The following is a 27,872-nucleotide window of genomic DNA, read 5'->3' as shown; positions in this document are numbered from 1 at the left end:
TGCACCCCCAGAACACATGCTCACCATACCACCAACTACAGAATTTTCCCTTTGAAAAGGTTACTTGTAGTTCACCCAAATTTACTCTTGATTTTAGACATTTTCCCAAACCAAGCAGGACCGAATTGGTAGAGATAGCGGTGGTCCACTATACCAATAAACGGCTTATTTCTGACCTCCGAGGTTCTCTGAGGTCAGAAGTGCCGCCTTCTTGAATAGGTTTAGATTGGGAATATCTTTGACTAGTTTGCACTGTCACCTGATCTGACTTTTAGTGGCATCTTTCCCATAATGTACAATGCAACAATGTCTGTCTAAATATACTGGGTTCATTTCCGGATGTTGAAAGGGAGATTGTGCAGGCATGAGAAGCGTCATCAAAGACGTGTTTCTAGGAGACAGATCTTGTAATGACGTGAAGGATATTTTGAAGACTTATTAAGTGCATTTCACATACTAAGACAACAGTCGTAAGGTAACCTAACTAACACAGAAATCATGAAGCACCAGGAAAGGGCTGAAGATGAAGAACGTGAAATCCAAGGAGGATTACAACAGGGGGAAATCTACACTAGGATACAGGGATGACACCAAAGTAACATGACAAAAAGGAAAAGAAACGCTTAATAGGCACCTGCCATGATGACACTGTAATACCGTCGACTCATCTCTGCGGTTTGCATGATTCGCGCTTCACCCGTCAAAGGCAAACTAAGCACACCTGAAAACTCGACCGCCTGTGAACGGGTTAGTCGACTTGCAAAGAACGTCGGAGGTAAAGAAAATATAAAAGGAACTCACCTTGCCATCCTCATGGGCCGTCCAACTAGCAATCGCTCGGCTCATTTCCTTGAAGGCCACCCGTTCCTCTAATCCCTCGACGCCCGATCCTTGACTGATCTGAGTGCCCATCGCAACCAACGCATTCACCAAGCGGTTCAACCTAGTGGCATCCCGCTTTCCGCTTTTGGCGGTCGCTAAGCGCAGGAAGTCCTCGTAGACACCGCCGCCATTAGCCCATCCTTGGACTTTGCGGTCGGGGGCATCGCCAAAGCCTGACAGTAGTGTCTCCAATGTCGCGTAATCGCGTTCAATAACAGCGGTTGGGCCGACAATGCGGCAGAAAGTGGCGTGCGCATCGTTCCAGTTCTTACCACGAACAAGACAATCCACCTCACGAGGGGCATCCCCGGCATCACGAGCGGAAAGGGCCTTAGCAACCCAAATCCATGCTTCGGGAATTTGCAGGTCTCTAGTGAGATGCTGCCAGGTGGTATCAGGCGCCCCTTCAGAGTTGACTTGATCAGGCAGCCGCGCCGCAAACCTCGCTATAGTCTCTTTCAAGGCACGCTCACGATCCTCAGCTCGGGAAAGATGGAGTAAGACAAATAAAGCTCGGTCGAGCTGGTCACCACAGCTAAGCTCCCAAGCATAGTCCCAGACCAATTGATCCACATGGAAAGTATCAACCTTGAAACCATCATGCCGGCCGACAGCGGCGGTGAGGAGCTGATATAGTTGGAAGGAGAGTCGGTTCGACAGTTTATCACCACTGACGGATTCCGGAAGTAAAGCAGCTGGGAAGTCAATTGCTGGTATATCCTTGGCCGCTCCAAGAGTCATTGAATAGACCTTAAGCAAAACCCACAAAGGCGACTCTTGCCCAAGTGTATCGGACACTGCATGCGACGTTTCCCGGGCGCTCTCCTTGTGGAAAGGGTACGGGAAAGCGGGCTCGTCACCGGTATTGAGGTCGTTCAAAAATTTGCAAACGGCAGCCTCGATAGGCTCATCGTCGGTGATTCCATACCACAGGCGGAGACCAAAAGCTTGGATCCAATCGAGCCCGAAACGTTCGGTGAGAGTGAACGTAGATACGCGATCCTCAAGTGCACCACCTGATTTACCTTCGCTGCGGAGGGCGTTGCCAGCCAGGAGTTCGTACAAGGCTCGAATAGGCTCAGTCATTTCCGAATAAACGTTGTGCTGTCGCCACATCTCAATTTGTTTCGCCATGTCGCAACGGCTGGTGGGGTCTCGGCCAATTTGCGCAATGAGGGTGGCTAGATGAAGATTTTGACTGGCTATCAAGACGTTGCAGGCCTCCTCAACCCGGTGCGAACAAAGCAGGAAGATAGCTTGTTCCTCGGCTGAATCAGCTTTACCTAGCGTATGTGCGTGTCTTTCTCTAACAACCCCTTCCCACAGGCGACTCAGACGATCCTTCTTGATGCGGTGGATGAACTTTGCTCGAAGCTGGGGTGGCACGCCAGCGGAGATATCATCTTCGATATCGTCGTTGAACAGGATGTTGGCCAACTGCCACAGCAATCTCTCTTGGTCAGAGCCCGCCATACTGGACGATGTTTGTGCGAATTGTTGGAAATCAGCTTTGGCTAAACGAGCAAAAGGAACATCATCAACACAGCTTATTATAGTCTGCTTCTTCTGGGCATCCAGCATCACATTCAAATCCGGCGCCTTGTTGAGAGCCAGGAGAATAATATCCCTCTCTTCGCTTGTGATAGAAAACTTCTGTTCCCAGCGGTGATCGCCGGAATGAACGCCTCCCATCCCGTCCTTGACGCATAGGATAGAGTCTGCTGGGCCCCAGCGCGGTTTGAATGAGTGGTGAAAAGCAAGGTCGTCTTGGCTGAGTTCATTAGAGTCACTAGCAAACGTCTTCGGCTTCTTGTTATAGGGCCACTGTGATAATGAGTTAGAGAATCGGTTTACCATCTCAATACATCTCACATAGCAACAACACTAGGATTGGAGGATATTAATTATGAAAGCAAAGACCACAAATGAAAAAGGGATCAAACCTCGAAACCTTTAGGCTGCACATTGCATGGCTTGGAAGGAGATTGCGTCGGATGTTTCTGCGGTTGTTGGAACAATGAATTCATCAAGTCGATACTAGTCGCGAAACCTTTTTGCCTAGTATCGGCAACAGGCTCTTCCGTGTCATCCTCGTGGAGAGGCCTATCTATGAAGGCGTTCGCCTGAATTTCGCGCAGCGCATCGCGGTTTTGCTTCCTGGGACTAATGGTTCGCTGCAGCTGCTCAGCCCAGTCACCGCTAAGATCAAGACGAGCCTTTGGAGGAGTACCCCATGGTCTTAAAGACGGCCGAGTGTTTTCGTAGCTACCGGTGCTTTTGGTGTCATCACGCTCCACGGTATGATGAAGGGAAGGAAAGGTACCCGCCATATCCATTTCCTCATCCTCATCTAATTCAACTTCTGATTCGCCAGACTGCTGGCATTCAGTGACATCGTCACCTTCTTGCTCAGTAGTTGAACCCGTGGAGCCTTCCCCTAAAAAAGACTCCTCATCTTCTCCGAAGTTCGAGTGCTCATCTTCCATTATCTCCATTGCTTGGTTGCCAAACGACCCTGGAACTAATTTACGCTTTTTGAAATCAAATGTGTCATCGTCGACCCCAGCCACCGAACCGAGAAAGGAATCATCTGTCGAAAAGGTGGACATCTGCTCCGAGGCTACAGTATTATCGAGATTGGTGGGAGTATGAGCCTTCGGAGTCGGTGTGTCAGGAGCAGCACTCAAAGTGCTTTGGTTGAGGCTCTCACCTTCATCATCATCGCTATCATAATCAAGGCCATATGTAGTATAATGAGGCACCTTGAAAACCCATGTGCCCGTTTCCGTTTCGTAATCAATAAAATCGGTATTGTGGACTTTTCTTAGGCGATCAACATGCTTTTCAAAGAGTGGTCCACTGGTAAGAGGCGACGGGGACTTCTTGTCTCTTCCTCGTGGCCAGGAATTTTCGATTCGAAGGATAGATGGGACATTGAGTCCTTTACCCCTAGGAGGTTTGATTGCTTCATCTGGATACACTGTTATTTTCCGCACACCGATATCGACAAGGCCTCCGAAAATTTGGTCAAGGTCAATATTCGTCAAGTCAACGGGCTCATTGAACGTCACTTGACCACACCGTTGCCGACCGACAGTAAAGCCCACAACATGCTTGAGCTGATCACGGCTCAGCTTATTCAGCTCAGCCCTGGTAGGCTTCATCCAATATTCGCCAGGCTGTGGGTCTCCGCCGGGAACAAAGGCCAGCCGTGATATGCCATCAGTGGTCGCGGTCTGTTCAAAGTCCTCAGGAACGACCGGGAGGTCCTTTTCACGAATAGATTCCATTTCCGGCCGAGTACCATTCTCTTTAAGACCGTTGATTCCATTAATAGTGTTACTCTTGCGAATCGAACGGAGGAAGCCCAACTCTTCTGGAGTGGGCTCCGGAGTTTGACACTGCACCGGCACAATTTCACTACCAGTGGTAGAATCCGAGGTAGCTTCAAAGCTGACCTTCTTCTTGGTCCTGTCCGTTGGCTGGGCGGTGTCCTCACCATTTGTGATTGTAGCCGCAGGTGTACTGGCTGGACGTGAGAACAGATCATTTCGTAGGCTGCGATCAATGGTGAGACGCTTCAGGTTACCACTGGACAGACGAGAGGAGCCAGAAGAAAGGGCTCCTGGGGACAGAACACTGTCGGTCTCCGGGTCAAACGACTTGCGAAGGTTGCTAGTAGAGAAACTCTTGCTGAAGCTAGCACGCCCGAGGCTGCCGTTGACACTTCCACGCAGGCTGCCGCCTAGCAGGCTACCACCGAGCCCGCCTGGAGTACCAGCAGAGCTGGAGGGTGAGGCGTAGGTCGAGTAAGAGAATCCGTACCCTTGGCGTTTTGGCGGTGTGACGAGACGATTAGCAGCATTTGGCGTAATCTTGTAAACAGGTAATGGAGTACGCTGCTTTTGCTTAATAGAGGAAGAAAGCGGCGTCGCCAATGGGCCAGGGCTAGGAGCACTTGGTGCAGGCAAACCAGAGAAGATAGACTGGTTCCCGTAAGGGTTTGGGTCGAGGAGAGACGCCTGCAGACTACCAGGCACTGGCTGCTGGGGTTGCTGCTGCTGAGATTGTGCCTGCTGTGTGTTACCAAAGAGACTAGAGGTACCCAGTCCGAGACCTCCACTCTGCTGCTGCTGCTGGCCTTGAGTATTGCCAAAGAGCGAGGAGCCTGTATTCTGGGCTGCTGCAGTAGAGCCTCCAAACAAGGAACCACCAGTGGCTGTGCTTCCGCCAAACAGACCGCCTGGCTTCTGTTGTTGTTGGTTTTGAGTATTACCGAAGAGGCCACCAGTTCCCGTCTGCTGGTTTTGAGTATTGCCAAATCCTCCGAAGGCGCTGGTGGCGGTTCCTGGGGCAGTCGTGCCAGACCCAAACAGACTCTTTTGGCCTTGCTGCTGGGTATTACCGCCAAATAGAGACCCGCTCCCGGATTGCTGGTTGTTACCTCCGAACAAAGAACCACCGGTCGATTGTTGCTGCTGGCTATTCTGACCAAAGAGGGAAGAACCCCCTGTGGTACCAGTACCACCTCCAAATAAACTAGGTGTCGAGGACTGTTGCTGTTGGGTATTCTGCCCAAAGCCGCCGCCGCCGCCAAACAATCCCTTGTTTTGAGTCTGGGTCTGGTTCTGTTGATTCTGTTGACCGAAGCCGCCGAATGCTCCTCCCCCAGTCTGCTGTTGCTGGCCGCCGCCGAATGGAGATGAAGTAGCAGCAGTACCGCCAAACGGTGTGGACGTACTCGTGTTTTGCTGGCCGAAACCACCGAAGCCACCTGTCCCGGCAGACGTATTACCGCCAAACAAGGGCTTGTTTTGTTGTTGCTGCGCCTGCTGAGTGGTATTATTGTTGCCGAACAGAGAGCCACCAGACCCGAAGCCAGTTCCAGTTCCGGTGTTGGCTGTACTGCCGAAGCCGCCCGAAGTTGCCGTAGTCCCACCGAATAGGCCGGGCTGCGACGTTCCTGTAGATGTTCCTCCTCCAAACAAAGATGTCGCTGGCTTGGCCCCGAACAAGGGGTTACTAGTGGTAGAGGTAGACCCGAACCCACCAGTGGTCTGTGTCTGACCGAAAGCAGAAGGGGCGCTGGTACCACCGAAGGGGGAAGAAGTGCTTCCAAACCCAGTGGACTGTTGCTGCTGCTGCTGGCCAAAGCCACTTCCTCCGAAGGCCGAAGTACCAAAGGCACCGGCCTGTCCACTTCCGTTTCCAAATCTACGGCCTTGTTGATAGTCACCGAGACGCAGTTCCTCAAAACAGTATTTGCTGTACGGTTGCATGAAGGAAATACTCTGGTAGTGGTTGGTCACATTGGTGCTGCCATCCTTCTCCGTGAAAGGACTGAATGGTGTGCTACCAGTACCTTCTGAGGGAGGAACAGCCTGCTGGAAAGCAGTTCCTGTTCCACTACCAAAACCAGTAGTGCCGCTTCCAAAGCCTCCGCCACTCGTGCCAAAGCCGCCTGTAGTACCAGTTGAGCTGCCAAAGCCGGTGCCAGCAGTCTTGTTGCCAAAGAGGCCACCACCGGTGGCATTATTAGAGCTTCCGAAGCCTCCAGTATTCGTAGTGTTGGCAGTGTTTCCAGTTGATCCGAAACCACCAAAACCTGCACCAGTTGGTGTGCCTCCTGTGCCACCCCCAAAGAGACTGCCACCGGATGTTGTTCCAGCCCCAGCTCCAGTCCCAAAGCCGCCGGTCCGGTTTTGGTTTCCAAAGAGCGAATTTGACTGATTCGGTGTACCTGATCCAAATCCTAAACAGATCAAAACCGCGTTAGTTTAGCTGTAGCGAGCGATTTGTGATTAACAAAAAAAGAATGAGAATAGAAAAGCAAAAGCAAAAGACAAAAGGCAAAATGAAAGGGAAAAAAGCTCGTCCTCGAACACAGGTCCTCGATGGCCAGGTAAGAGAGTTCGTTCATTTGTTTGTTTTTCTCTCTACGAGAATGGTGCCGCGCGACATTCATTCGCAAGCAAGTCGCAGCATTGTTGTAGGGCCTGAATTCCCCAGGATGGCCGCAAAGGTGAGGCCGGAAGTTCCGTGCGAAGCGTGAGCAGGAAAGAGAAAGGATCGCCAAGCTCATGAAAACATTGTCATTGGACACGTACCTCCTCCAGAACCAAAGCTACTGGAAGTATTCCCAAATAGGCCACCGCCGGATGTGTTACCGCCAGCAAATGGAGACGAGGTAGATCCAAAGCCTAGATGACGGGGGAAGATGCTGTCAGAGACTGTAATCAAGATGCGATCCCTTCTCTTGCGGCGCCAACTGTGTCGCCCAGAGTCGAGAACATCCGCGGAGCGTTGGTATTTCGAAAGTCAAGTGGAACCATCGCGGGTCGACATCCAGGAACACCAGCCAGGAGCGATTGTAGAGCCGGTGGAAATCCCAAGAAGATGGAAGGAAGAAAATTTTACAGGTCCCAGGGCAAAGAAAATCGCAGCGACGTGATGGATTCTGAACCTACCTCCTCCAGAACTCGTCCCTCCGAAGCCAGAGCCAGCTCCAAATCCGGTGCTCTGGTTGTTTTGGCCAAAGCCTCCGAATCCGAAAGACATGATGTTCGGTATATGTTGATACTTATGGGTTCATTCGTTCGAGGTCGTCCGGAGACCGAAAATTTGTTAGGACTTTGCGAAAGGTGACTATAAAACTTATATCAATAATTAACAATAGGCGAAACACTCGGTCGCAGTGCGCTTCCACGAAGTAGAGGCAAGCGTGTGTTATTCAAGAGAGCTCGACGCGGTGGAAGCGAAGCAGAGAAAATCTGTTTTGATTTCTCGACAAACTCAAAAGGACCCACACCAGCTTCAGACGGGCATTCACCGTCTGCTGTAGGATGTGCACAGGTCCCAGATCAAGGTTATCGGAATCGACGGGGAAGGAGATGGAAGGGTGGGAGAAATGAAAAAGTGGACACACGCGACGGTGAAGGGAAGAGCTGCAGAGAGAGAGGATGGGCGAGAGAGAATTAGTTGTAAAGTTACCGTTGCCTCCTTCGCTTACGCCGGCGGGACACTGCGATCGACACTTCCCTTATGGTCAACGCTGGTAATACTGGTACTGTACTGTCATTCTCGGAGCATAGTCACGTGGATAAATTGATGCCTGAACTGAACCGACGTTGACTACCTTCACTTACTTTTCCTTCACCTTGGACAAGCTGAGGAATCAATCCTGCCTGATCCGTAACGCATAACCGCATTCAGACCTTTAATGAAACCTACAAATCAATGGTCCTATCTACACTTTTCTCTATGCTCATGCTACTCGATCAGTCAGAAAAGATTGGAAGGCTTAAATCCCCTGTCTTACAATATGTTCTTTTTCCGAATTAAGTATTTAGGCTCCAGCGTCAGGATTCAACTAATACCGACAGAAAAATTGTCGAATAATATCTGATCCCCAAGGCTCCCGTCAACATCTATCCTTGATGTAAGACATCAACTAGCCTCAGTGGCTCGCCGTGGCCGCTATTAGTGCATCCTGGATTCTCGCAATCAGGAGGTCTTCTCTCTCTAGCCCAACGCTGATTCTGACTATATGCTTGTCGATTCCGCCCTCGGTTTCTGCCCAGTCCTGTTCACGGAAGTGCGCCAACAGGCTATAGGGGATCGCCAGGGAGAAGTTAGTCCCAACGCTGGGGCCTTTGTAAAGGTCCAGCGCATCGTAAAAGAGCACGGCAGTCTCTGATTTATGAAAAACAATGCTAAGCAAATATCCGTAGCCACCGTCCTTGCGCCGCACCTGATCGTAGAACTGTCGCGATGGTACTAGGCTGGGGTAGTACACCTGGGCAATTGAAGGATGCGTCGCGAGTAGATTAGCAATTGCGAGAGCATTAACATTACATTGTTTGACTCGCTGTTCAAAGTCGGAGGCGTTTTGGGCCATTATTATGGCTTCGAGAGGAAAGTAGATATCTTCGTACAGAGCTGTGAGGGCGGAGTGGATGGTGGTGTAGTGGGACGATTGGGGGTTCACCACGACGCTGCCAGGCGGTTCTATCAGACTGTGGTTCGGAAGTTATTAGAGTAACAGAGCGCTTACCTTCCCCCCATCACATTGCACAGGCCGCTAAAGACCTTCGTTAAGCTGGTCATAATCACATCAACATAGGGTAAAACGTCGATATTGACGAAGGTACCGAGTGTGTCATCGACCGCGACAATGAAATCATATTGCGCAGCCAGGGCATGAATCCGACGCAGATCAGGAGTCCGCAATTGTGGATTGGAGGGAACCTCGCAGAACAAGATTTGAATGCGACGACCGGCAGCAAGGGAGGACTCCAGCTCGTCAAGCTCTTCTTTACTTCCAGCACTGAGTAGGGTAGATCGTTTGTAATCACTCTCTTTAACGCAAAGTGGAGTTTCGGCATATGGCCATCTAGATTCGTCATCAGCTTAGTGGCAATTAACAATGCGAACCTATCTGGGGATTATACATACCCATAAACCACCGCTTCAGAGCGATCGATGGCTAGAGGCACTAAAGCCCTGGCCACTGCCGCAATGGCACACATTCCTTTTGGGTAGAGGAAGATGTCGTGACTGCTGAGAGGGTGACAACCCGGTTGGTCGGAAGTAACCAAACGTGCGATCAATCTTCGGATGGACTCTTTTTCATCTTCAGCCGAGTTGATCCATTGAGTATCCCGCTTTGGGAAATCCCTGCACGGAGCTGGAGTTGCAAGTGCAGGGTCCTCCGCGTGAGAATCCATCGAGGGAAGCGCTTCGAGGCAATACTCCGCATGACGACCGGCAATTCCGTCCCCGAACACTTTCCAGAAATGCATAGCTGAGGGGACACATGTCTGGCTAAAGAGGATGACAACGAAAGGGGCCCATCGCAAAGCTTCTCTGCCTGCTGACGGGTGCGGTGAAAATTTGGCTATTTGAACAGTTTCGTCGGGATGTTCAATTGCTAATTTGGCTTTACACCTTGTTGCGGCATCTGCCGAAGGAAAGATCAGACAGCTCACATTTTTGGGGAGGCAAAGCCGGGTGCATACGGCATCCATCAGTGTGTGTACAGATGGATGCATGCCAAACCTATACGGTCTGAGCCTAGAATGTGAGATCGCAGGAAAGTGTTGCTAACCGTGGATAGCATGTTTGCATCGAATCCAACAACCATTGCTCTCGACGACCCCATGCAGCGACGGACTCCCATGTCGGTAAGGACACGCTTACAGACTATGGCTCTAGCTCATCAGTACTGTTCCAAGTGTGTCTCGTCCAAACCTGAGTTTCAACTCACATGCTTTTCATTGGGTGGGTTGCACTCTCCCACCGGGAGCATGTGCGGTAAAGATGACTTCATATCTCTGCGGTTCAGGGGAGGGCGGAAACTATAGTAAAGAGGGAGGAAAACTGAATTTGCAGAAGTGTCTATAGTAGACATTTATTTATAAAGCCGGATGTCACAAACCAGGCATGCAAGCTTGATGCAGATCAGGGATGACGAGAGAGTATCTTGTGGCGGTCCCTAATTGGAGAGAGCCAGAGGCAGCACCCCTTCCTCAACCCAGCCAGTGTTGCATTTCTCATGCATCCATGATGCCTTAGGCCCCATCTTGAAGTCAAGGTATTGAATGGTATTATTGGTCCAATTAAATTGAGTGAGTGAACTAGTCGTAGTTTTCTGCGAGTCCCCGCCGCCACTTTTGATGAGGGCAGCAGGCGCCACTCACTAGTTGCGCATTAAACACGCACCATTGTCTATGTAGAACTATAGTTGATAGTGTGTTCACACACGCTCAGATGGGCAAAGGGCAGTTGACCCGTTCGCTGCCCCTAGCAATCGGAGAGTTATCCCTATCTGTTGCCCCAGAGAGACTCTGACGTGACCTCACCACCCATTAAAGCTCTGTATGAACTCAGGAGTCAGGATGTCGGAGCAGCATGTGTTGGCCCACCTACCACCGTGGCTTAGCCACTGGCTCATCGTACAGCTGCCCCCCCTCCCTCATGCCTCTGCCCAAGTATCAAACCTGGTTCTATTCCTTCATCGTCACCTACTGCGGCCTGTCTGTCTTGCAGGCCATCCTCAATTACTCTTCCTTCTTCCTCGGCTGCGGAGTACCTGGCATCAATGCCTCCTATGTCCGTAATCCCCCCTTCATATCTCCCTTCACTCCCTGAGGTAAATCCTAACCCTAACTTGAATAAATCCATGATAGGGAGCTTCGGCCGTTTTGATCTACGGCGCCAATGAATCTCCACTTGCTCAGCCCTATGCCCTAATCCTTTGCCACTTTCTGAGCGCATTAAGCGGTGTATGTATCACCAAGTTGTTCAGCTTAATGCCGAATGAGGCGCAATTCCACTCTCTGTGCTGGCTGGCCGCCTCGCTCTCATCTGCTGTGACCATCATGCTTATGCAGGTCACCGAAACCACCCATCCCCGGCAGGTGCGACAGCTCTGCTCCCAGCCACGTGTGACGGACACCGTCTGGGAAATGTCCTGGTATTACCTGCCTATCGTCGTGCTGTCTTCAACCTGGATCTTAGCGGTGGCTCCCGTGGTCAATTATATCTAACGTCGCTATCCCCTCTTTTGGATTGCACCGTCTAGGCTAAACCCCGTTGTTCCCTTGCCTAGTAGTCCTGGATTATGAAAAGCTTCTGTCGGATGTCGCTCTAAGAAGATAATGACAACCCTACCGAAAAGCCTAAGATTCGGGAAGATTTCCCTAACATTAGAAAGAAGAACATAGAGGAAGTAGATTAGCCTGAGGAGGGGATATCTTTTTTTGTCCAAGCGTTTGATTGTAATTTCAGGCCCTTCTTTTAGCCAAATTCTACTCAGAGACATCTATCTACACTTGCAGGGCAAACATTAATATTGCCATAGAACACTTGTGGTAGTTTGCGTATAAGTGGTGGAGCTTGGATGGATAGAAGAATATATATATATATATACCATCCGATGTGGCAAGGAGAGACATGTAGACTCGACCCCAACGCTGGCCGCCATTCTCTTTTGTATGTGAGTGATTATGTGCTAGGGAACATATCAATCAAGAGCTTTTCACTGCCAGGTGAAGATATTAAATCAACAGACGATGTTTATGTATGTGGGGCCATTGAATTACTGCCGATAGGCCTTTGGTATGCTGCTGCTCGGCTGAAAACGAAGAGAAGCTCTTTCTGGCTCCTCATTTTTAGGGTGCCGAGATCACTCAGGACACGCACCTTTGTGCTCACCCCACGCTCAGCGAGCAAAAAGAAGCAGCGCCAATGGTGGGGGTTGCGATCTGAGCAAATGCTTGACCTCCACTGGCCCACCAGTAGTATTGATTGAGTACATACTACTTACGTAGCACTAATCTTCAGTTGAAGGCTGTGGGTGTTCAGCCCAAAATTTACCGTACCTCATGGGAAGAAGTCCACTTGTTCAAATGGAAAATAAGGTGAGTATATATATTGAAAATTCGGAAATGATACACAAATCAAAACAGAATGACATCACCTCTTCGGATGACAGGGCATGGGAATCACAAAACAAAGCCAAAGCAAATGCGCGTATATGAAAATAACTCAGCCTTTACAAGTTCAGTGAGAAGGAACTAATATCATCATATCATAGTATTGCTGGTTTTAATCATTTTTTTCCCTCTTCTTTCTTTTGTATTATTATTTCTTCGTCAGTCATTCATTGTCCGTCTATTTGCTCCGGGAGATATGAACGGTTTCAATGATCCTGTCCACCACCGAGGGATCGGACAGAGTAGAGGTATCACCCAGACTGTCCTCCTCGCCACTCAATATCTTCCGCAGAATACGGCGCATAATCTTGCCGCTGCGGGTCTTGGGGAGATCATCGACGACGAAGACGGCCTTGGGAGCAGCGAATGGTCCAATCGACTTGCGAACCTGCATAACAAGATCTTTACGGACTTGGTCGGTAGTCTCATTGCCCTCTTTCAGAGCCACAAACGCGTTGACGGCCTGACCAGTGAGTTCGTCAGCGATACCGACCACGGCGGCTTCAGCAACCATATCTGTCACGGGATATTAGCATCAAGCGTCCACGAGTCCCAATCTTGTGTCACTTACGGTGCTCGAGCAGAGCGGCTTCGATTTCGGCGGTGGACAGCCGGTGACCGGACACGTTAACCACGTCGTCAACACGGCCACGGATCCAGTAGTATCCATCGTGATCACGACCTGCACCATCTCCAGTGAACTTTATCACCAGTTAGTTACGGTTCACCAAAGTGGAACCGGGTATTTTCTTACATAATAGCCCTTATAGACATTTAGATAGGTATCCATGTAGCGTTTATGGGCACCCCACACGGTGCGGGCCATGCTAGGCCAAGGCTGCTTAAAGGCAAGCACACCCTCCACGTCGTTACCAGAGATTTCCTCCCCGGAGACGGGGTCAATGATGGCAGGCTCAATTCCGAAGAACGGCAATGACGCACTACCAGGTTTGGTAGGGGTAATTCCACCCAAAGGTGTGATGACGTTCGAACCGGTTTCGGTTTGCCAGTAGGTCTAAGAAACCATGGTTAGTACTGCGTCAAGGCTTCGGCGAAAAGAAAAAGGGCGGGGGAAGGTTTCTTACATCGCAAATGTGAGCCTCTTCCTTTCCGACTTTCTCAAAGTACCACTTCCAAACCTCCGCTGCGATAGGCTCACCAACAGAGCCCAGGATACGTAAATGGGCCATCTTGTGTCGAATATGCTCATCTCCAGCCCGCTTCAACAACCGCAGCGCGGTGGGGGCGACATAGAACTGGGTCACCTGGTGCTTCTCAATGACATCCCAGTAGCGGGAGAAGTTGGGATACGCTGGGGTACTCTCAAAGACGACAGTGGAGCATCCCAGGAGCAAAGGAGCATACACCACATAGGTATGGCCAGTGATCCAACCTACATCACCACCGCAGAAGAAGCGATCGTTGTCGTGGATATCGAAGACGTACTTGCCAGTCATAGCGGCACCCACGAGGTACCCAGCGGTGGTGTGCATAACACCCTTAGGCTTTCCGGTGGAACCGGAGGTATAGAGCAAGAAAAGGGGGTCTTCAGAGCTAACAGACTCGGGAGGGAAGTAGTTGGGGTACTTTTCCAACTCCTCGTGCCACCAGACATCACGACCCTGGGTCCAAGGGACCTCGGTACCGGTACGCTTGTATACAAGCACACTCGTGACCTCGGGGCACTGCTTCAAGGCCTCATCAACAATACGCTTAGTGCCAATTACCTTGCCGCCACGTTTACCCTCATCGGTGGTAATGACGACCTTAGACCCAGCGTCCAGGACACGGTCACGGAGTGAGTCTGAAGAGAATCCTGCGAACACCACGGAATGGACAGCACCAATACGGGCACAGGCTAGGAAAGCAACAATGGCCTCCGGAATCATAGGAAGATAGATAGCCACGGTATCACCCTTCTTCACGCCTTGCTGTTTCAACACCCAAGCAACCCGAGATACTTCGCGCAGCAGCTCTCCGTAGGTAATATTCCGGCCCTCATTGGGCTCATCGGCCTCATAGATGATGGCGACCTTGTCGGGGTTCTTCAGAGCATGGCGGTCCACACAGTTGAAGGCAGCGTTTAAGCGGCCTTCAACAAACCAGGCACTGTCGCCATTCTCCAGAGAGCCGGTGTGGGTAGTTTGGAAGTCTTTGTCGAAGGAAATAAGTTCACGAGCCATGCGGGCCCAGAAGGTGTGGGGTTGACGAATCGATTCTTCGTAAAGTGTCTTATATTCGTCCAAGTCCTTCAGGTGAGTGCCGGTCGGGTGTTTCTCGTAGAAAGCCTTGGGAACATGGAAGGTATCAACCTCGTGGGCTTCCAGCACCTGAATCCATGCGATTAGCTAGCAGTCCGGGAATAGAGGAACCTGGAATTGATCGCATACCACAGAGGGCTTGGGGGGCTTCACGTCGCCGTCAGCCATTATTGGGTTGGTTGCTCGATGGGGAGAATAACTTGAGCTGCACGAGAGAACACGAGATGCGACGGCCTGTCTTAAGAGGAGCTTGGGAGGAGGGGTAGTCAGTATGAGGGTGCCAATGCCAGTGAAGTGGCGGCAGCGAAGCATTTAAACTCACTGTCGAATACTAATTAAATATAGTAGTATCAGGGTATAATACGAATCCCTCCGAGATTGAGTGGGAGGCGCAATAGGAAAGAGAAGGGGGAAGGGGGGGGGGAGGGTTAATTGGGGAGGAGGGGAAAAGCAAATTGAAAACGGAAATGAAAAGATGAATGGAGAGAAATGCAATGGGAACCTTGTCTCAGGCTGGGGGGAGGAAAGGCCGTTATTTAATTGAATCCAACACAAACTAAAAAGGACCAACAGACAATGTTGAGGTCCCGCAGTCCGGCAGTCCGGTGGACGTTTCTCGGTCACCTTATATCTCTAGTCCTCCAACAATCACCATCCTTCCGGGCGACCGGTGCTGCTGCTTACCGGCGGTTCGATTGTTTTCTCTCTCTGTGGAGAGTAAGTACCCCAGAGAAAAGCAGCAATACTTCTGCCCTCATCTCTTTTTCGTTTCGTTCGAAATACCTCTACATGTCCATATACCTAGTTTCACGTATACGTAAAAAAAGAAGTAAAGAAAAAATTAATATATATATATATATATAATGGAGTAGATTTAGCTCATTACAGTATTTTTCCTTAGAACTATGGAGCATACTGAACCCTACAGAGTACTCCGGAGTACGATAAAAAAAAAAGATATTATTATTCCCTTGCAAACCAATAACAACTCTACGTAAGGTACACTAGTAAGTACTCGCACCGGTCCACGGTCCAAACGCGGCAAGTCGAAACTGGTTAGACTCGGCCATGCGGGGCTCGAGAGGCCTGACAGCTTCTCTTTCCGTTGCTCCGGGGAAAGAAATGTCCATCACGATTTATTGAAATCATTCTTCCTTGGGTACTAACATTTAGGGTCACTGGGTCGATCAGGGCAATCCATTCAACCTATTTAACTCGCATTCCGTACATGCTTGATTACCTTTTGTTGGTCGTCCAGCGCCCTGGGTCCATGCTCGAATCACCACGGGGCCAGACCAGGCATTAATTAGATCTGTTTAAATGCTACCCCAGGGAGACAGTTGAACAGCAGCCCCAGCGGATCGGGTTTGCTGCATGTCTGGTTATTGGTTGGGAAGTATCACAAGAACATGTGCCGAGCAATGGAGGTGGAGGGGTAATCTCGTAACTTATCATCACCTAGTGCGGGGTGGAAACTTTCTTGGTACCAAGTTGATCCTGCGGCTGTACTCCGTACTACTTTGGGCTTTAATTAAGGTAACATGGGGGGTTCCGGAGTTTAGACAGACCAAGAAGGGAGGTAAAAAGACAAGAAAAAAAAAGAAAAAAGACAAAAGAAAGAAAAAAAACCCCCCTCCCAAAAAAACCTGAGTTCGTCGTGACTCAATACCGTTTGCGGAAGCTTCTTAGCTCTCTGATTTAGGTATGAACTACCTATCCAATTGCAATACTGGCTTAGGGCAGTGAATGTGTATGTACTGTACAGTACCTATTCTATTACAAGCCATGTAAAATTAGCAGCGTATGGACGTGTCTAGATCTCACGTGGACAAAATTAACATTAATAATAATTCTTGATAAAAGAATAAACGCAAAATGTATGCAATGTAACAGAGGAGCCTGTCCGTTTGGTTACTGCAGCACTACTTGGGCATTCTAGAGTAAGGTTCTTAGACGACCATCACTTATCACAGGCAGTAAAAGCGCCAGCCGCTGACAGGTGAGAATTACTTAGGTTCATTTAGGCTTAGGTAGGCAGAGAGTACTTGGTTTTAATTACTCAATTTGGTATCTACGGAGTACTTAACAAGTATAGGAATCCATGCATGATATCTAGTATTGAAATACTGTACATAATGAAAATCCATCTTGTTAGAATCGGACATCCTTTCCTTGCCTGAGATAGTAGTAGTTCGTTATTTTCTTTCTGATCACCACGGAATCGACAGCTTCAACCAACAAATGACTTCTCTACCATGCCACCACAAAAGTCTTGTGAGGAGATTGTGGATAACACTGTGTCATAAACGAGAGAAGACAGTAGAATTCAAGCCCCTATCGGAGTCATCATGTTCAAGACGGGCAATGTGGAGACTTGGAACATCAGGTAGGCGACGATCACCACTCTCGGCTTCTGCGCTGCCTGGGTTTCCAGGCATCTACTTTACCGAGACGGCTGCACGGAAGCTCGGGCTTTTTCTGTTAACCGTGACGAACACCGAGGTTATGGCGATTCGGATCTGTTTATAAGGTTACCTTCCCTTCATCCTGTTCCTAATCAAGTTGCTATCTCATGTCCTGGCCTATACGTCGGGGAAATGGATCATTGCCTGTGGGCTGTTATGCGTGGGCCTCAGGCAGGCAGGCCACACTTTCTTACTACTTACTAGGCACATCTTTAGTGATGATTAGCCCCTTTCCGAGGATCATCTAACTCGTCCAAACTCACACCATCTAGTTCTTAGTGACTCCAGTCTCCAGTACAAACTACGAACCCACTCCTTTCTAAATTACCACTACCTACAAACTACAATACTCCGAGGTACTTGCGCTAGGAACTAGTTCCGTTTGCAATCCTGATGTATTCACCAAGTACCTTCTTCGCATACTACGTTCGAGTTGTGGGTACGAAGCATATTGGACCGGAGTACATTTATTCATTGTCACAGATTAGGGCACGGAGACTGAGTACATATGAACATACTTTGGTACAAGGTAGTGGCAATCCACATTGACTGTAACTCCAGGGTAACATGTTGCAATCTGTGGAGTGGCTCGACTGACTGGACTTGCTCAAACCAGCAAAGCCTGGCCGACTCTTCTGCCGCCCACGGTGGGCCTCAGTTTTATTCCACCGCTAATCTAGTGCACAAACCACTTGGCTGTGGATTCTGTTCAACTTGAACAGCTCATCCGCAACCAATAATCTCAAACTCATAATGTCGGACATACTCTTGTCTTCGAATTTACCCTAACTTGGGGCGTGTTTGATATCTTTGTTGGGAATCACTAGTGTCTTCGGATATCCCTTCTATTAACATTAATTGCTACTGTATATCCTAAAATCATACAGCGATACGACTCTATGTAGGCTAGTCCATAATCATAGCATTATGTTTTGCCTATGATTGTTTATCTATGGGTGATATCACGATAATTCCTGAAGTCAGCTGGCTGCTAACACTCGTGCCCTCCTTATCATCCTGATCTATACCCCCTCGCGGCTACATGGTGAGAGAACAGCAATTCTAGGCTCATACCTTAACAGACAACCTTATACATGATCAAGTATGCACTGTCTTATGGTTCCATTGATGACAGAGTCCCTGTCTGAGAGAATGCACCAGTGGAGAGTGGCTTTTAATCTCCCATCACAAGCGAGTAAGATGATCCTGCTCTACAATCTGCGGGACTAAAAGGTGGACAACTATGTCTCCTCATTTATAATTAGTGCCTTGTGGGCAGCTACCGCTATCCCTGCCACTAGTAGGTACAGGTGTGGCTTGAAGGCTAAAGCTAGTGCGTTGATGCCCCGGACTAGTACTTCAAGGATAATGTCTGACCTAGGTAGTCTCCTAGCCCAAGTTAAGCTAGGTCATTAGTAAAGGTAGAATCCGAGTAGCATGTGCCAGCCTATTGACGCAGCTCTCGATCTTTGCGGCACCTAGGATACAAATTATTTGGCGTGCCTACGCGACACCAAATGTTCGCCTTGATCTCCGAAAGTATTAGAACGATTGCTATGAAGAAGTGTTAACTAATTAGACTTCACTTTCATACCTCGTGATAATTGTCCTCTGTTACTGGTTGGTGTTGGTCGATACAACCTGTATGTGAATGTTGTATAACTATGTTATGACTAAAAGGGAGGCGGGGTTGTGTTTTGGAAACAAAATTTTCAAGTACATACCATTCAAACGACAATCATGATACATCTTAGGCAGATGGCCATTCTGGTGGATGAGTGAAAGTAAATATTCAATTACAGAACAGGTAATCATAGTTTCTGAGACATCGCTTTTCATGAGTAGCATCCGTACCGACCAACAATATCACTCATATTTCAATATGCCGTCCACTCATTAGTCCACCAAGCGCCCATCCCCAGCGCAAACACTACAAGGCTGCCATCACGAATTATCTCCTGGAACAGCTGAAACAACAACATTAGCCCGGCAGCTCCTCCGGTCCGGCCTTTGCTCATTAATCTCGCTCCAGTTAACACCATTTCACCCGTCGTAAAGTAAAGGAATGGATTCCGTGCGGTGGCCGGGGCCGGTGGCTGGCTACCGTATGTCGAAACGGATGTACTGATAAGCATGAGCAAGTAGATTCCGACCGCCATCGTGAACAGTGCATGAAGAGCTTTCCATGTCCGAATTTCCTTCTTTTCCTCATCGGTCTGTTTCCGAGTCACAGCCCCCAGCAGGTCTGAGACGAATGGAGGGAGTCCCAGGGCAGACGCGAGTTCGGCTTGCGACGGCCCACCGGCCGCCGCAACTTGACCTTGCCCATTCATTCCTGTCATCAGCGAATTGAGCATTTGCAGCGCAGGATCCTCCTCTTGAGGCCCCTGCTGAAAGGGCGATGGGCCACCTTGGCGGAGAAGAGCGCGGAATAACTCTTGTTGCGCTTGTAGGTTTTCGGGAGACTGGATTTCAGGAGTCACGATTTCAGGGTCCGGTGTTGACTGGGCTGGGGTTTCTTGCTCTTGAGACGGTTCCGTTTCCGTTACTGAAGATGCGGGTGCAGGAGGCTGGGGCGATAGGGACGGCGATGGAGACATCTCTTCGCGCACTACAGTATCGTATTTAGTTTTTGCTCTTCGACTGGTTTATCAGGAAGATAAAGGAGGAGAGGTTAGTTCGTACAGCTTGCGCATGTCCGCCCACTCAGACTAGTAATCTTATCCAGTCGTGCTGCACCACCTTCTTTGATTTTAGCTTCGCGACGTTCGCGTCGGAGGCGAGCTGCTCGCTGGGCTGGCGATTCTTCTGCGGAGGACATTATCGGAGGGTTGCGAATTAACTCTTTTGATAGACGTCGAAGTGGACTCGTAACTGCGGGAAATTTCAATCGATTATAGTAAAGTGTATAGTATGCGTACGATGTGTTGGTACCCCCTAGTGAGTTGGCATCGCCTTATAGGTATGATGTGGTTGAAGGTCTTTCGGCCACATGAATGCGATGTCAGGTAATCCTAGTCTTGGCGTTGCTGGAGCTATCCTTTGATAGGTACGTGGCTTTGGCTGATTTGATTAGTAATCGATTTTCAACCTGGAGTCCAGAGCGATTTACATTTACACCTATGTTCAAACATGTAACTATCGCGGAGCAGGATGATATAGTAGTGACATGTTTTAATTCTCGATGTTGGCAGCAATGAGCTGGTGGTAGTTAGCACCTCAACTTCAATTTTTCGGGATCTTGTGTATGATCTTTATTAGTAGCTCTTCATTGGATACCTCCACAAGAAGTAGTATATGGCCAAATTCTCATGGACATTCGTAGCCCCTGCTCAGCATCTCGACAGCCTTGCGTCGTCTTTGCTGGACTGTGTATTCAATGGACTCGAGCCAGTTTGATCTATGTCTAAATCTTTAACGTTATTCGAGACTCTAGATACAATAAAGCCCTGAAGATTGTATATAATCTATCTCATGCCATGTACGGAGACAGCTTGCGAAATTGTGTGTTTTTTACTCGATGGTTTCTTGGTGCTAGATCAAGGATGAGTATAACATAGGCACTGGTAGTAGGCACACGCAATCCAACAGATTAATTTAAGGCGGAGAGAAGCTTCAATGCCTGAATTGCAGGGTCCAAATATACAGTCACGGGAGGTGACATCATTACTCAAGGATCATCCCGCGCTTCAAGTTAACTCTCTACTGGCGACCAGTCGGGATGAAACCATTTCATGGCACCATTATTATCTAGAGAAGTCGCTGGATATACACTGATTCAGTCCCATAGTCCTACCACAGAATAAACTGCAAACCGAATGAACCGGGCTACAACTTCCATTGGCGACATCGACCAAAATCAATTTATCATGTCGCCAAGACCGCTGATGAAGAAGGATATCCACATGGCATTTGGAATCCTGGAACAAAGTTCGCCTTTGGGCGTTTCTGGACCACTAAATATCTAGTGCGACCCTTATTTCTTGATGACGGACCGCTCACACATCCCTTAACTCCACTGGATATTGGCTGACGTTGTGTATGGGCCCCCCGCAATGACGTAGTTCTTTTGCGGTAGGGCTGGCACAGTGCTATTACTACTTCACCTCTCACTCTCAGGGCTAGGACAATATCCTTTTCACTCTCGTTCCGATTAACTCAATTCCATGCCCTCCCCTGATCTCCGCTCTGCGCAGGGACCTAAAGCGTCCAATCTAGAATGAGAGTTCGGGTCCCCTCATAACGCTTGCACTCTTCTAGCTCCTACTACCTTTCAATTGATTTTCTAATTCTTCTCTCATAACTCCTTTATTCAGACTATCACTAGCATGGGACCCCACAAGGCCTCCGGGGTTGATTCCCCGAAACACCATAGGGTGGGAGAGCATTATGGCACACACAACCCGGTCCCCACTATCCAACGGTTCCTAGAGCATATGGAAAGGGATAAACAGGATCGTAAAGCTCACGAGGAGGCTGTGACAGCGAGGGAAAAGGAAGAAGAGGCCCGCGGAGAGGCAAGCCCTCATAAACCGCGAAAGAGGCCTGGCAAGGGAAAGACCCGTATGGTGACAGATCCAACGACTGGACGCGATATAGAGGTGGAGGATCAGGACTCAGATTCCATGGAAGTGGTGAAGAACCCAAAGGTATATACACCATGATACCCTATTTTACTTATGTGAAAATCGTACCGGTCGCTAAGTCTGGTGGTAGTTGGTAGTTCCTAATGTCAATCTTGGAAAACCCACGGTGAGTCCACAATCCACACGAGTAAAATTTCGCAAGACTGAGCTCACTCTTTATGCAAATCCAAAGGATGTTAGAACCTCTCCAAGCCAAAGCCTCAAGGACTACAAAGAGAACCAAGATATAACAGCACCCCCGGACCCTATCGCAGAGGGTACTACGTCCGATGTTCCCCTACACGGAGAAATCACCAACATCCTATTCCATCCAACCCCATCCATTTCCTATAAGCCGATGTATGATCAATTAGAAAGGAGAGGGACTGGACTGTGTATAGGGATTGTATTTGGCATTCTTTTCGTCGGTCGGATGTTTGGGGGCTCACTATGGGCTCTCCTCCCTTTGGCTGCTTGCATCGCAAGTGGTGTGTGGCTGTGGGTACAAGAAGTCATACGGAGTGGCCGGGAGATGGAATGGAGCAGTGAACAACTTAGAGGACAAATGGTAGGCCAACACCTTACCTTTGCTCTGATGTCATAACAACGCTCACAATTCGCATCTAGGCCATTGCTAATCTGCTACCTGAATCTGTCGAATGGGTGAATTCTTTCCTTGGCATTGTTTGGGGCTTGATTAACCCTGACATGCTGTCGCCGGTTGCCGATACCATCGAAGATATTATGCAGGCGTCTGCACCGAGTGTGGTTGAAAATGTTCGCATTGCTGAGATTGACCAAGGGAACAACCCATTGCGGATTCTGAGCCTACGAGCTCTTCCGGATGAACATGTGCAGCATCTTAAGGACAACGTCCGCGAAGAGAATCTCAAGAACAAAGACCCCGAAGAAGCCGCCGCCATGGAAGAGGGTGGTAGCTATTACAATATAGAAGCTTCCTTTGCGTACCACGCGAAGCCGAGCGGTCAGACTGCTTCGTCAAAAGCGCGCAACATGCATATGCAGCTAGTCTTTTATCTGGGTGTTAGAGGACTTTTTGGAGTTCCTTTCCCCGTTTTCGTGGAGTTGATCGAGATGGTCGGCACCGTTCGCATTAGATTTCAGCTGATGCCTGAAGCACCCTTTATGAAGGATATGACGTTCAGTCTAGTTGGAATTCCCCATATCAAAGCCGGATGCATGCCGATGGTGAAAGGTGGTGTTAATATCTTGAATCTCCCGCTCATCTCGAACTTTGTCAACTATGCCATTGGCACTGCGTGCGGTCTCTTCGCGGCACCTAAATCGATGACTATGGACCTCAGTATGATGCTTAAAGGCGATGACATTCTCAAGGAGACTCAGGCATTGGGTATCATGTGGATTCGTATCCATCGTGCGATCGGATTGAGCAAGCAGGATAGGCGGGGTAGCTATGGTGGCGGAAGCGACCCTTATATAAATCTTTCATTCTCGAAATACGGCAAACCCATGTATTGTACCAGGGTGATCACAGACGACTTGAATCCAGTCTGGGAAGAAACTGCAGCCCTACTTGTTAATCCGGAACTGATCAGTGCCGACGAGAGTCTAAGCGTTGAACTATGGGATTCAGATCGGAATACGGCAGATGACATCGTGGGAAAAGTAGAGCTGCCAATCCGTGACATGATCCAACATCCGGCTCGGATGTATCCCCAAGTATCGAAGCTACAGGGCCTTAACGAAGGCAGTGAGATGCCCGGTGAGCTACACTGGGAGGTTGGCTTCTTCGGGAAACCGAAATTGCGCCCGGAGCTCAGAACTGACGGTAAGAAGAAAGATTTACCGGAGAACCTCAGAGACAATCCTCAATTTCAAGATGAGAAAGGAGTTATCACAAATGAGGAGGAGGATGCTATAACACACACGCCGCCAGATCCGCTTTGGCCCAGTGGTATTATTAGTATCATAGTTCATCAAATAGTGAACCTGCAACTCGCTAATATCAAGGGAAGCCGGTATCGAAGAGGAAGAGAGTATGAGCCGGCGAAACCATATGGAGAGAACACAGAAGAGCAAGGAGGAGACCTGCCGACCAGCTATTGCAAGATTATCCTGAATGATCAGCTGGTAAACCCTGACTCCATCTGTCCTATTCAAGCTAAAGCTAACACTTCCTCTTAGGTTTACCGCACTCGACCAAAAGCCGTCAGCTCAAAACCCATATTCAACGCAGGCACCGAGCGATTTGTTCGAGACTGGCGTTCAGCCATCGTTACTGTGACGGTCAGGGACCAACGGTACCGAGAACATGATCCGATTCTGGGAGTGGTGCCTTTGAAACTATCAGACATCCTCCAAACGAGCTCGCAGGTTACCCGATGGTATCCTCTTGACGGCGGCATTGGATATGGACGAATTCGCATCTCACTCCTCTTCCGGCATGTTGAAACCAGACTACCACCAAACATGCTTGGATGGGACGTCGGTACATTCGAGTTCGCCTCGGATAAGATCGTCGCGAAGAACTTCAACCATCGAGCCAAGATCAAGCTGCGGACGGGAGGCAGCAGCGGCAAAATCCCACGATACGTATCCTCGATCGAAGGACAGGACATCTCTTTCAACCTGACTCAGGGATCACTTCACAAAAGCATACGACTCCCCGTAAAACACCGCTACAGATCTCCTGTTGTATTCGAATTCTACACGCCAGGGAAACACAGCCCCGCCGCCTACGCCATCCTCTGGCTCCAGCACCTAGTCGATAACGAAGACACCCCCATCAACATCCCGATCTGGTCAACGAAGAACGGCAAGCGCCTCACCCAGAACTACATCACCGAAGACAACTGGGAAGCCAAACGCGAACCGGGACTAGAAGACCTACAAATCATCGGCCGCCTCCAGTTTCATTGCCGTTTCACCCCGGGTATCGACGAGTCCCACGAACATTACGTCGTCGACAACCACTCCCGCGAGACGTACGAGACGTGGGAAGCGTGCATCGCAGAAGGCGTACGACCCCGTAGCATCTCCCTCGAAGTTCCCAAAGAAACGGAACAAATGCACGAAAGATCCCTAGTCGACGGCCGCGACGTCCTGAAGCACGCCGATCCCAAAGAACGACGCCAATGGATCGACAAACAAGGTCAAGATTGGAGCGGCGCGTTCGGCCACGATCCAAGCGCCTTCATGGATCACGACGGCCATGTAATCGCCGAGCCCGGCCGTGACAAGCCAGCGTACTCCCCCGCTGATGGCCACACCGTAGAGGCTGTACATCCCGAGGACGATGACGAGTCCTCTTCCGGCGAGTCCACATATGAAGGAGCCGAGCAACAACTGTCCACCTCCGATGGCGCCCAGTCGTCTTCTTACGTCACGGAGCCTTCCACCACCGAGGATAGTCTGGCTAGCCCAAGTAAAGAGGATAAGCAGACGAAAAAGGCCAATCGACGCAGTGAGCAGCGTCAGCAGCGCGGTCTGATGCAGTGGAAACCAGCTCGGAATGCGGTTTTTGCGCGTGATGAGGCGAAGTATGCGCTGCGAAAGGTGAGGAAAAGGTTCACTAGCGATCTGACGGGGCGGGAACCCGATATTGAGACTGAGACTGGCAATTGAGGTGTGTTTGCTGTATGTATAGCTGGCTCAAATGTTCTCATGATTGATGGTGCCGTTTTTGCATGGTGTATGGGGGGGTTTGTGGCGTTCTTTTGCTGTATATTAGGGCTTACACTACATGATTATGTGCAAATACATGAACTGCGTTTCTCGGCGCAACATGAAACAGACTATCTGTATACGATGGTGTGCGCATTCTTATATATTACCTGATCGGTGGAGCCCGAATACGGAATGTGGATTCTCAGGTCCACGCGTTTCTGACTTAATTAAATACGACTTGATCGACGGTCGTACTCGTGTTACACGAGGATCTCCATGGAGTTGTACAAAATTATCTGGAAAGGACAGCCGATGGTTACTCAGAAGAATTAGTCTGATTCCAACACATGATCCAGTATCAATGTAAAAATGTATTAGAATAATAATATATGTATGTATATGATCCGAGGTGTGTTGTATGTATATGAAATGATATCATGCCGCCTTGTTGGTAACAAACAAGGAACTCCCAATGTAAATATAATCAATCAATCAATCAATCATGCTCTGGAAACCTCAACCGAACTCAACTTGAAGGTATATATAAAATGGTGTATATTGAAATGAAGAGATGCGTGCTGAAAGGGTCATGGTTCCATGCCTTCTATATGCATAAATCATAATCGGAAATCTTAACTCATCAATGCATGCTTGATTTCCATTTCATCGCTCATCATTGAACTGAATTTGCGTGCGCTCGTTCAGCTTCGTGCGTCGTGTTACTCTTGCAATAATCACTGTCTTTGGCAAAATCTAGGGCGATGAAAGAACTGGGGCTAGGATTTTGCTCCGAGACGCTGGACAAAGAGGTGGCGTTCGAGACCCAGGATCTAGGGCTGTCGTTTTCATTGTCGGGTGATGTGGTTGCGGGATTAGAAGCAGGCGATATGCTCGGTGCCATCTCTGGATAAGATGCAGTCTTGTCTTCAGACTGACTATTCCCATTCCGTATTTCTAATGGTCCTAGAGTCCATCTCCATTCGCAACGACGTTTGGCACGATCCTGACATGGCGTTTGCGGAGTGGACGACCCATCTTTTTCGATACCATCCAGTAGAGCAACTGCCCGAATTTGCTTTTCCACACTCAAATGCTTCCGCTTTTTCCTTTCAAATGAATTAAGGGGGACTTTGTTCGACTTTACTTCTGCGTCATCGTCCGACGTGCTGGCATCAGACGGTTCTGCGCTAGCGGTTGAATCCGAATCCTCCTCGGAGCCAGCTTCGTTGGGTTCGGGATTCGGTTGATTTTTGAGATCGGAGTGTCGCGCAGTATAACGCACGGTTTGGATTTCCTCTTCCAGCGGCTGCCGATAGCTTACTTGCTTCTTGGCGGGGAAAAAGACACGGCGTGAGCCCGGTCCTCCATTGGGTCCGTTCGCGGCCACCGAGCCCCGACGCCTGCATGTCGGCTCTAACGGCGAGTTGCGAAGAATGCTCTTCACTCCAAGAGGAAGTTGATAAGGGCTATTTGTGGTATATGGCGAAGTTGGCTTGCTGAGCCGACTATTCGATGATCTTGAGGGGGATGAGGTAGCAGAGGATGGTGCTGCTACTTCATAGGCATTCTTGAAGGTGTTACGGACAGTGGGGGACGCTGTCGGTCCGGTCGCAAGCGACAGAGACAACCCCGTCGAAGAGGTACCAAATGTTCTTGGGAGAGATGTCGTTTGGAGGGTCAGTTTCGGCCTTACGGAAGGTCTCCGGTTGCCTGTCACATTGGACACTAGGCTATAAGATAGGTTTGAATGAGAGACTGTTGAAGGACATGACGAGGACTGAGGAGTGACAGTAGACATAGCTGTCTGCGAGGTCGTCCGACCGGTTTCGGAAATATAGTGTGACGTTGGCGGGTGCATGGGGGCAAGAAGCATGGCGATGAGGTCCTTCAGCAGCCGAGCTCAAGGGAAGCCGAGACGGAGGGAGGGAGGGAGGAAGAAAAGAAAAAGAAAGGAAGAAAATGGCGTCGATGAACAGAGACACAAACAAGGTGACTCCAGAGGCCGAATAACGAGGGTTCGCTGCGCCCCGCACTCAAACGACTTGATAAAGGCGGCGGGTGCAAGGTTGAGGTGATGTGAAAGACTGGTTGGTAGGTTATAAGAAGAAGACTAATGCAACCGACCCAGGATGATCACAGTGCAAGGTATAAGAGGAGTGGTGGATAATGATGGAGGAAAAGAGGAGACGTGGGCGCTTGTCCAATTGTCCGGAGAAAGAGTTTCCTAATTTAGGAAGAGGAGTACATCGGAGGGGTTCTTTTGGGGTTTGACGATCACTCAATCACCAACGGCGGTCCATCATGGCCCTTTGAGGGAATTGAAAAAAAAAATAGGATGATACCTTTTGCGAGTTGTTGTATATAATAAGAAGAATTTTTATTTCTTGAAAAGAAAAATAGAAGCTAGAGATCTCACGAGGAAGCTTAAAAAAATAAAATAAGAAAACTCTTCAACACCGCATTAGATAAGTTTTCCGGATTTAAGAAATTAATTTC

At 49.2% G+C, this 27,872-nt stretch overlaps 7 protein-coding genes across 7 annotated transcripts; 2 read left to right on the top strand and 5 right to left on the bottom strand.

Annotated features, from left to right (window-relative positions):
* Positions 1-224: 224 nt before the first annotated feature.
* BDW43DRAFT_257781 (nucleoporin family protein) lies at positions 225-7,894 on the bottom strand. Its single transcript, XM_032039916.1, has 4 exons — positions 7,350-7,894; positions 2,826-6,634; positions 802-2,706; positions 225-737 (listed from the first exon to the last, which is right to left on the bottom strand). Exons 1-4 carry the CDS (start codon positions 7,438-7,440, stop codon positions 624-626), a joined length of 5,919 nt encoding a protein of 1,972 aa, XP_031906206.1. The 5' UTR covers positions 7,441-7,894; the 3' UTR covers positions 225-623.
* Positions 7,895-8,338: 444 nt separating this feature from the next.
* On the bottom strand, positions 8,339-10,210 carry BDW43DRAFT_295842 (pyridoxal phosphate-dependent transferase; the record flags this gene model as incomplete). The annotated part of the gene is made up of 5 exons (XM_032044119.1): positions 8,339-8,876; positions 8,936-9,274; positions 9,337-9,939; positions 9,989-10,083; positions 10,148-10,210. The coding sequence occupies 5 exons, from the start codon at positions 10,208-10,210 to the stop codon at positions 8,339-8,341; spliced, it is 1,638 nt and encodes a 545-aa protein (XP_031906205.1).
* Positions 10,211-10,857: 647 nt separating this feature from the next.
* BDW43DRAFT_305156 (HPP family protein) lies at positions 10,858-11,429 on the top strand (the record flags this gene model as incomplete). Its single annotated transcript, XM_032045743.1, has 2 exons — positions 10,858-10,992; positions 11,070-11,429. 2 exons carry the CDS (start codon positions 10,858-10,860, stop codon positions 11,427-11,429), a joined length of 495 nt encoding a protein of 164 aa, XP_031906204.1.
* Positions 11,430-12,555: 1,126 nt separating this feature from the next.
* On the bottom strand, positions 12,556-14,806 carry BDW43DRAFT_295841 (acetate--CoA ligase; the record flags this gene model as incomplete). Its single annotated transcript, XM_032044118.1, has 5 exons — positions 12,556-12,893; positions 12,949-13,078; positions 13,132-13,392; positions 13,463-14,707; positions 14,768-14,806. The coding sequence occupies 5 exons, from the start codon at positions 14,804-14,806 to the stop codon at positions 12,556-12,558; spliced, it is 2,013 nt and encodes a 670-aa protein (XP_031906203.1).
* A 4,174-nt stretch (positions 14,807-18,980) lies between these two features.
* On the bottom strand, positions 18,981-19,924 carry BDW43DRAFT_305154 (uncharacterized protein; the record flags this gene model as incomplete). The annotated part of the gene is made up of 2 exons (XM_032045742.1): positions 18,981-19,714; positions 19,789-19,924. 2 exons carry the CDS (start codon positions 19,922-19,924, stop codon positions 18,981-18,983), a joined length of 870 nt encoding a protein of 289 aa, XP_031906202.1.
* An 899-nt stretch (positions 19,925-20,823) lies between these two features.
* On the top strand, positions 20,824-25,523 carry BDW43DRAFT_2359 (C2 domain protein). The gene is made up of 4 exons (XM_032039596.1): positions 20,824-21,752; positions 21,820-22,296; positions 22,356-23,840; positions 23,895-25,523. The coding sequence occupies exons 1-4, from the start codon at positions 21,432-21,434 to the stop codon at positions 25,332-25,334; spliced, it is 3,723 nt and encodes a 1,240-aa protein (XP_031906201.1). The 5' UTR covers positions 20,824-21,431; the 3' UTR covers positions 25,335-25,523.
* Positions 25,524-25,691: 168 nt separating this feature from the next.
* BDW43DRAFT_257759 (uncharacterized protein) lies at positions 25,692-27,861 on the bottom strand. The gene has a single exon (XM_032039915.1). The coding sequence runs from the start codon at positions 27,247-27,249 to the stop codon at positions 26,050-26,052; it is 1,200 nt and encodes a 399-aa protein (XP_031906200.1). The 5' UTR covers positions 27,250-27,861; the 3' UTR covers positions 25,692-26,049.
* Between the last annotated feature and the right edge of the window lie 11 nt (positions 27,862-27,872).

The sequence above is a fragment of the Aspergillus alliaceus genome (genome assembly GCF_009176365.1).
Source record: "Aspergillus alliaceus strain CBS 536.65 unplaced genomic scaffold BDW43scaffold_1, whole genome shotgun sequence".
In the NCBI taxonomy this organism is placed as follows: domain Eukaryota; kingdom Fungi; phylum Ascomycota; class Eurotiomycetes; order Eurotiales; family Aspergillaceae; genus Aspergillus; species Aspergillus alliaceus.
The sequence above is the reverse complement of the archived record's forward strand: the minus strand, read 5'-3'. Positions and strand labels throughout refer to the sequence as shown.

Excerpts from the sequence above, each read along its gene's own strand:
- BDW43DRAFT_257781 (XM_032039916.1), bottom strand. The coding sequence starts at position 7,440 with ATGTCTTTCGGATTCGGAGGCTTTGGCCAAAACAACCAGAGCACCGGA. Across the intron at positions 6,635-7,349 it reads AGGGACGAGTTCTGGAGGAG|GATTTGGATCAGGTACACCG; the intron begins GTAGGTTCAGAA and ends TGATCTGTTTAG. Across the intron at positions 738-801 it reads CGGCCCATGAGGATGGCAAG|GCGGTCGAGTTTTCAGGTGT; the intron begins GTGAGTTCCTTT and ends ACCCGTTCACAG.
- BDW43DRAFT_2359 (XM_032039596.1), top strand. The coding sequence starts at position 21,432 with ATGGGACCCCACAAGGCCTCCGGGGTTGATTCCCCGAAACACCATAGG. Across the intron at positions 21,753-21,819 it reads AAGTGGTGAAGAACCCAAAG|TTGGTAGTTCCTAATGTCAA; the intron begins GTATATACACCA and ends GTCTGGTGGTAG. Across the intron at positions 23,841-23,894 it reads TTATCCTGAATGATCAGCTG|GTTTACCGCACTCGACCAAA; the intron begins GTAAACCCTGAC and ends ACTTCCTCTTAG.
- BDW43DRAFT_257759 (XM_032039915.1), bottom strand. The coding sequence starts at position 27,249 with ATGCTTCTTGCCCCCATGCACCCGCCAACGTCACACTATATTTCCGAA.